The sequence below is a fragment of the Sinocyclocheilus rhinocerous genome, unplaced genomic scaffold, assembly GCF_001515625.1.
Source record: "Sinocyclocheilus rhinocerous isolate Xijiao unplaced genomic scaffold, SAMN03320098_v1.1 scaffold1268, whole genome shotgun sequence".
In the NCBI taxonomy this organism is placed as follows: Eukaryota; Metazoa; Chordata; class Actinopteri; order Cypriniformes; family Cyprinidae; genus Sinocyclocheilus; species Sinocyclocheilus rhinocerous.
The window spans coordinates 633,809-642,267 of record NW_015664016.1 but is presented as its reverse complement, the minus strand read 5'-3'; the positions used below and the strand labels follow the sequence as shown (position 1 = coordinate 642,267).

General features: G+C 35.8%; 1 protein-coding gene across 1 annotated transcript in view; it reads right to left on the bottom strand.

Moving 5' to 3' along the window:
* Window positions 1–504: 504 nt before the first annotated feature.
* Window positions 505–8,459, bottom strand: part of LOC107729224 (neuronal PAS domain-containing protein 3-like) — a 163,245-nt gene continuing 155,290 nt past the window's right edge. The window contains exon 4 of the mRNA XM_016539656.1: window positions 505–596. Coding sequence (XP_016395142.1) covers window positions 505–596 — 92 coding nt within the window. The remainder of the gene's footprint in view (window positions 597–8,459) is intronic.

Below are 8,459 nucleotides of genomic sequence, written 5' to 3'. Positions count from 1 at the left end.
CTGTAATTGGTCATTTTTGGCACTTCTTCATAAGTGTTTTTTTTATGAAACAAGCTTAACTTAAAATGTACAAATAATGATCATATCTATTTATCTCATAAATAAGAGACTTGAAGGCAACATCAAATTTGTCAAGAAAAATACCACCACCCTTTTGAAAACAGTCATGCAAACCTGTGTGACCATGTGAAAAAAATAAATTAAAATAAAATAAAAAAATCAGCTCAAACAGACCTTGTGACCCCTCCTCCCAAAAAAGTAAATTAAATAAATTTTTTAATTAAATTAAATTTCAAAATCAGCTCATTCAGACCTTTTTTATTTTGCCTAAATATAAATTAGAGCACATTTATGAATGCATACACACCTGTGTGCATTACATAATTTATGCATTTAAAATATGCATAGTATGATCTTCATACCCAGTGTTGATCTCATGTTAGTCCCAACCCAAGAGCATCAGGGTGTTTCAGCTGAACAAAGACAGTGGAAACCATTGGAATCTCATCTTACCTGCAGGATGTGGCTGCCAAGGTGAGGCTCAAAGATCTCCGCGGCAACAGCGCTGGGGCTCCGCCTCCGCTGGGACCCGATAGCTGCGGAGAGAAGCACACAGCATGAGCGCACTGTGTCGGCATGCGCATGCACACGCACGCACACACGCTTCCACTTTAAATCCGAACCGACTTGGAAACAAAATCCGCCTGTGCGATTTTAAACAGATACGGTAAACTGTTGAACAAACACTTCCGCCCCAATAATACTAAGCCCCCGGTACTGTAAATACACAGATGCAAATCAAAGCCTCGGAACAGCTCCCTTCTGCATATTCAGCCAGGCTCGGCGCTACAAAGCCCGCTGTTTATAGCAGGACTAATATCGCCACAACCATTGAGCTGCAAAGCACCCGGAGAACAGCGCCCTCAGGGCATTTTTTCCAAGTTTCCAACTTTAAAGTCGGCTCAGGCTCTGCTAAAAAATGGCCTGGGGTGATTTCAAACTTAACAGACCTTGTTCCACCAGAGCTCATTATAGAGAATTTTATAACAAAGTGCTCTGTACTTAATTTTCCAAGCCTAGCCAGGCGTTCGGGTAATGTTGCTGAATTAAGTGCAATTAATGATGTAATAAAGCACTGAACGGCCATTAAGGATTCTCAAGGACCAGCAGCAAACAATGCTTGCCGTTTGGGGAGGGTGCAACGGGGACAGGAGGACGTCGTGCCCCAGGTGAGCAGCACGAGAGGGGCCGAGACACAAATGAGAGGCCTATGTCCTTCAGAGAGCCTCAGGCTGGGTAAACACACTTTTCCCCTCCGGTAATGCTTTCAGCGGTAAGCCCTGTGTCCTCCCCGGAGGAACGTTCGTGCCACAACATGAGCGGGAAGGGCGGCGGCAGCTGGAGGAGAGAGAGAGAGAGAGACGGGTTCTCAGCTCTGTCCCTGGAGCACCAGGGGTCAGTAGCCGCCACTGCAGGTGGAAACACAAGCAGTCCCGAGCCGGTGGGACTCGGACACTGCAGATCGCAGCGCACAGCAGAGGGAGCTCTCACGCTCTGAAGATCGCACAGAAAACATGCACACATACCTGCACATCAAATACTGGGTGATACACGCATTTGTGCAAAGGCAATCAGTGCAACCTGAAGCTCAACACACGTGTGCTTAATAACACACTAGAGCTTTTGGGACAAACGGAAGTCTGTCTGATGTCGAGTTTGGTTTGAAAAGATTTGGCAACACAAACAGGTCCAAAATTGATGCTTGGCAAAAAAACTAATGTGAAAAAAACTGGACATCGACAAGTAAATAAAACTAACCTGCAGTAGGAACTTTAACATAATACAAGGTAACATATTTAATTGTAAGCAAACATTTACTGTGAGTTTTTTCCCAATAAATAAAAGAAAACAAGTCCCACACAGTAAATACACTGTAAAATACACACACACACACAAAAAAATATCAAATTTAAAATAAATTAAAAAAGAAAATAAGTACTGCACAATACAGTAAAGACATTGCAAAATAAAATAAAATATAAAGTATAATTACAAAATGTAATTAAATTAAATTGAAAAGAAAAGAAAAATCCTGCACAATACAGTAAAGACACCATAAACAATAATAAAATAAATTAAAATAAATTAAAACATAAAATAAAATTGAACTAAAATAAAATGTAAGACGTCCCACACAATATAGTAAAAATGCTGCAAAATCGAAAATAAAATAAATTTAAAAATTAAATTAAATTAAAAAGAAAGAAGTCCCACACAATATAGTTGAAGATGCTGCAAAATCTAAAATAAAACAAATAAATAAATTAAAATAAAATAAATTAAAACAAAATACATTTTAATTAAATTAAAAACATCCCACACAATACAGTAAAATACATAAAAAAATAAATTAAACAAATAAAATGCAACCTGAATTGAACCCAGTGTTAACACAGCATATAATGTGCTCTAGCAGACATCTGAACCCAAACACCAGCAGTCCAAGTAAGTCAATGAAGAATATACCAAAGTTAAGAGGTCACTTGACCAGCTTCAAATTACCCTCCTCTCTGTACTTAAAGACGACATCTCCAGACAACAACTCTCATCACACAAGGATCCTCGCTTAAGACCACCGCATGGAAATCAGCCACACGTCCTCCAAATTCCTTGACCTTGAGGAGCTTTTCAAACTATAGGCCTAAACTCTGCAGTTAATATTTCATAATGAAAAATGTGAACATGTTGAACTGCAGATGAGCTTATCGAAACAAAGTGCAACCAAGTGGGTTGAGTCTTAAAGCCTAATCTGTCGCATTCTGAGACCCTCGCACCTCACAGCTTTAATGCACCTGTTAACACAAACAGCATGTGTTCACTGCATTGACATAAAAAAACCCAATCCAGACAGATTTCAAGTGCATTGAAAACAACAAACAAAGGCATCTTAAACGACTCTAATGTCCCCTGGTTTAAGCACACTCGATACTGTCCAACGACAAGACTATGCGACTGTGTCTCCATCCCTCTGCACAGCTGTCCGAGCAGCCAGAGAGATGAATATAATTGCATATTGATCCCAGGAATTATGCTCTATTAATCTGCTTCATTTTGCTAGTGACGCAAATGATATATGAATAAAGAGCTCGCGGGAGCACAGAGGCAACACAATGTCTGTCCTGCAATGATTCTCCATAATACATCTTCTCCAGTTTAGCTCCCTGCCACGCCAGATTGAGCACATTCAAATATATTACGCCGAAAACGTGAGCAAATACATCACAGCTGCTCTAATAAGTCCCGCACAATACAGTAACAGCACTGAAGAACATACAGGATTGGTGTATTGAGAACTGGGATTTTGTCAAAGACATAGAGGCTGATGTTATTTCATTCAGAGTATCGCAATTCCAAAAACGCAATATTCCAATGTCCTTGACGCCAATTCATGGACATGCAAATGGACAGTCTGCATCAGATATAGACTAATAGCATTTTATTATGGGACAATATTGTTTCCATTTGACACTTTCAATATGTAACGCTAGTCCTCAATACTCGCCACGCCACAAACAGCATTTGGTGCAAGACTGCAATAAATGCAATTTGTTACTCGCCGCAGTGGCAATTTCAAATCGCTTACGCTATTAGAAAGTCAATTTAACTTTCACTTTTATAAGTCAACATTATTGCTATTGTTAATTTATTTCTCATTGAATGCGAAATTGGCAGCAAGGCATCAGACTGTCATTTTAAATCTGCAATAATTTCTCGTGAAGCTTAGACCTCTTATTCCCTAGTCCTGGATTATTGGAGCTAAATGGCAGTCCCTGGCTTCACCAAAGGCTCAGGGGCAGGTACTGTTACACAAATTGCCAATTCAATTAACGGAGTGTAGATGCTCAACTGGCAGCTGGCATGCAGGACGGCTATTTTGGCAAGTGTCAGGCCTAATTCATCAAGCTGTCAATGTCGCATAATCCGGCGAAACTCATGTGTTAAGGAATGCTAACTCACATGCTAACCGGCCACACTTGAGTCTGCGGCGATCAGACGAGGCTTTCAGGATCTAACCAGGACTGTAAATGTGTTTTCCAGGAACTAGGGAATATCAGTCAAAAAACTGTTCATTTCAGTAAGTAAACCTGTCCCTTGACACAACTCTTTTAGTACAGGCAATGCCTAATGTTTAACCAACTCAATTCACATGCAAAGAGGTTAACCAATCATAACAGCCATAAAAAGTCATTTGCATACATAATACTTACATTCACAGTAGAAAAAAATAGCATGTTTACTCATGAAAGAGAGAGGGTGAAAATATTCACATAAAACTCAAGAGTGTTTTTCGTGTTTCAAGAAACCCTGACTATCATTAAAAGTAAACTTTAAAATTGAAAAGAAAAAAAGTAGGCTATGGCCCATAACATAAAATGTATTTACAGAAGAAAAAAAAAAGATATTAAGCTATTATAAAATATTATATTATGGGTGTTTTCACAACCATAGGTAGTTCAAAAACATTGACTATCATTGAAAGTGAACTTTAAAATAAAATAATAATAATAATCAAAAACTGTGTGAAATGACCCATTTAAGCAAACTGAATTCACCGCCCATTTTTACTTAAATAAACAGATGCATTTGCAGTTAAAAAAGATATTGAAGTATTATAAGTAATATTATTTTAAGGTTGTTTTCAGACTTATATTTACTTACATTTTAATTAAAAATACTTAAATATAATTAAAATGTAATTATTTTAAATTATATTTACTTATATATTAAGAGTGTTTTCAGACTCATACCATTAAAAGTAGACTTTAAAATTGAAATATATAATGATCAAAAATAATTCACAGCCATTTTTACTTGTAGAAACGGATACTTTTCCAGCTGATTAAAGGTATTAAGATATTATATTAAGGATGTTTTTAGACTTATAGTTGGTTTGTTTTGTTCCAAAAGGAGGGACTAAATTGTTATATTTATTATTATAATATTATAATAATTATTAATTATTGTTGAATCAGAGGTGGTCTCAGGTTTGTTTTTATTGTGGATTCAAGTGTGATTGCTGAGATCATATATGTCTAAAAACAAACTAAAGTTCTGAATTGAATGTAGTAGTAGTAGTAAAAAAAAAAAAAAGTAGGATAGTACTTCATTTAATCTTTTACAAATACATTTGTTCATGAAATGTAATGTACCAGAATGGAGCGTTTGGAGGAGAGTAGATAAGTAAAAGGGATTCATAAAGTCAAGTGAAAAAGTCTGCTGAGAGGTGGAGTAAGTTATTACATGCTAAAGAAAGATGAAAACAAACATTTTCTTTCAAATAAATAATGCACAGTAGGACCAGGAGACTACATGGGGTCATTTCTGATTTCATGGTGATTTTAAATTACATTTCTAATTACACTGATTTCAACTGAACAATGTCAGATTTCTTCCATGTTCCACCTGGTTTATTTGCTTCAACGTCGGCTCTCATTAGACAGGAGTGAGTCCCGTCACGCCGCAATTGATAAAGCTCAAGGTGATCTCTGATCAGGACTGAACGGCCCATCGTGCACACACACCACAACATCTCCTGCACTTGTGTAGTTGCATGTAAAAGCGCAGCGAGTTAATGAAATGATGAGACCGAACAGAACACAGCATGTCATTAACTTATTCAGAAAATTACAGACTCTTCTTGTTTCATTGTTCGGTCGTCTTTGAACGCAGCAAACGTCCCTCAAAGAGGAGGGCGGAAACCCAAGCCTGCATTTCAGAGAGAAACGCTTCATCGCAAAAGAGCCACGCTGATATTCACGAGATTATAAACCAACACCACAATACTGAGAAATCAGGGCAAATGGAAATTAGAGTTCAACGTTTCACTGAATCCAAACCCTTCATCAAAATCTACATTAGGGGAATTGAATTACACTTCCAAGAGCTCAAATGTCTACATTTTCTTTTCAGAAAAGGTCCTGAAAATCAAAACTTTCAGGTGTCAGGAACCAAATGGTCATTGGTCATAAAATGAAATAAACATTGGCATATTTATCATAAATGTGCCAAATAATATGCCAAAATAGGGTTACTATGTATAATTGAATTGTATTGAATTCACACAGATATATGCACAGAATACACAATAACTTATTGATACAATACATAATAAAAACAGTTAGAATTCTTAAATGGGTGAACTTTAAATGCAGTTTTTTAATATGTCAGCTGCTCTATATCACAAAACTATGGAAGCCCGTTTCCGCCACTGAATAAAAAATAAAAAAGGTAATTGCGACTTTTTATCTCACAATATCTGACTTTTTTTCTCAGAATTGCGTGATATAAACTCGCAATTGCGAGTTAAAAAGTCATAATTGTGAGATATAAACTCGCAATTCTGAGAAATAAAGTCAGAATTGCGTGATATAAACTCGCAATTGCGAGACAAAGTCGCAATTCTGAGAAATAAAGTCAGAACTGCGAGATACAAAACTCACAATTCTGACTTTTTTTCTCGCAACTGCGAGTTTATATCTCGCAATTCTGACTTTTTTCTCGCAATTCTGACTTTTTTTCTCAGAATTGTGAGATATAAACTCGCAGTTGCAAGTTATAAAGTCAGAATTGTGAAATAAAAAGTCGCAATTACCTTTTTTTTTTTTTTTTAATTCAGTGGCGGAAACGGGCTTCTATACAAAACACTGTAAGTATTGATCTATCCAAACAATTCAACAGTAATACTCTATATTTTCCTACATTTCAAACCGTAAGTCAAATTTTCCGTTGGTTTTCCTTCCCACCCGGTGTCCTTCAATCCATAATCTGCCTCTAAAGTTTTCACAGGCCAAATGTCATTAAATAATTTACTGTAGTTGGGATAATGACAGGGCTGGATCGCTCTCCTCGCGCAGGCCTCAGAATAAGTGATGCCCGTGAAGATGGAGGTTGAAACATTTGTTTTAATTAGTTTCTTTTAACGTCTTTGACTGGTTTAAGTTTTCATGATGATGTGTTTAATAATCCATGCTCATCTTTTCTCCTCATTTATATCATCAAAATTTAAGCCGCTTCATTCTGCACTAATGACGCCTCGCTCATCCGCTCTCTCACTCTCTATGCAGCTCTGCTCCAAAACCTGCCCATCGTAGACCGTTTTTAAAAGACCCTATGAAATCAAAAACGGGTTTTTGATTTCAAATCCATGACTGTTAATGATTAATGTCCTGCACAACTGTTCAAATTCCTGTTCAAATAGGAAATACGCCAACACAAAAAAGCTAATTTCTCATTAATGGATTTCATGGAATTCCATGTCTACTATATATACAGTCTGCGTAGATTACTTACAAACTGTAGTCCATTGCTGATTACAAATTACATGACGAAAATTGTAGTTAGTGACATAGTCTGGATTACACTTATTAGGTAATGTAGTCTGATTACTTTTTGATTGCTTTCAGATTACTTTTGACCTAACTTGTTTATCACAAAGACTTGGGTTTATTGTGTACCATATTGAAGACAAAAGGAGAGAAAAAAACAACAAAACAAAGCGAATGCAAATGTATTTTATTCTTTGTTATCAATATCATGATCAAATATTACATTAGGGTTTCCCAATCTGGGCTTCACGAAAAAAAAAACTGTAGGTTGTTGATGAAAAACTGATAATTAATTATAATAATTGATGTCAATGTGACCAATGTGACCATCAACATCAGAAAATCATGAACATGCAAATATGCTGTTAAATTATTGAAATCTCAAGGGGACTTCAAGTAAATATTTTAGGTCAAAGGGGTCAGCTCTCAATAAGTTTGGAAGTCATTACATTTTAAGAACAAACATTAATAAAGATAAAAGAAGATATTACATAGCCAACGTCTTGTCCAGACTTCTAATATTAATAATTAGTGGAGGTCACTGGATGCATTGTCATTGCATTGGCAGTGTTTAGTAACTTGCATAATTATTAGTCTCATGTATGTAAGTGGTAGGTTATTTAGAAAGGAAAATTTGAGGTGCAATAAATCATGAATAATTTACTGCCATCGTGTGAATAATATGTAATCATGTAATCCATAAAAAGTAACTGTAATCTGATGATGAGCATTATATATTTATACACACACTGTCAAAAGATTTTTAAGATTTGTAATGTTTTTTAAAGAAATCAAGAAGTCTCTTCTGTTAAGCAAAAATAGTAACATTTTGAAATATTTTTACTATTTAAAATAACTGTTTTCTATTTGAATATATTTTAAAATGTAATTTATTCATGTGATTTCAAAGTGGAATTTTTTGCATCATTACTCCAGTCACATGATCCTTCAGAAATCATTCTAATATTCTGATTTGCTGCTCAAAAACCATTTATTATTATTATTATTATTATTATTGTTTTTTGAGCAGCAAATCAGAATATCAGAATGATTTCTGAAGGATAGTGTGACTGG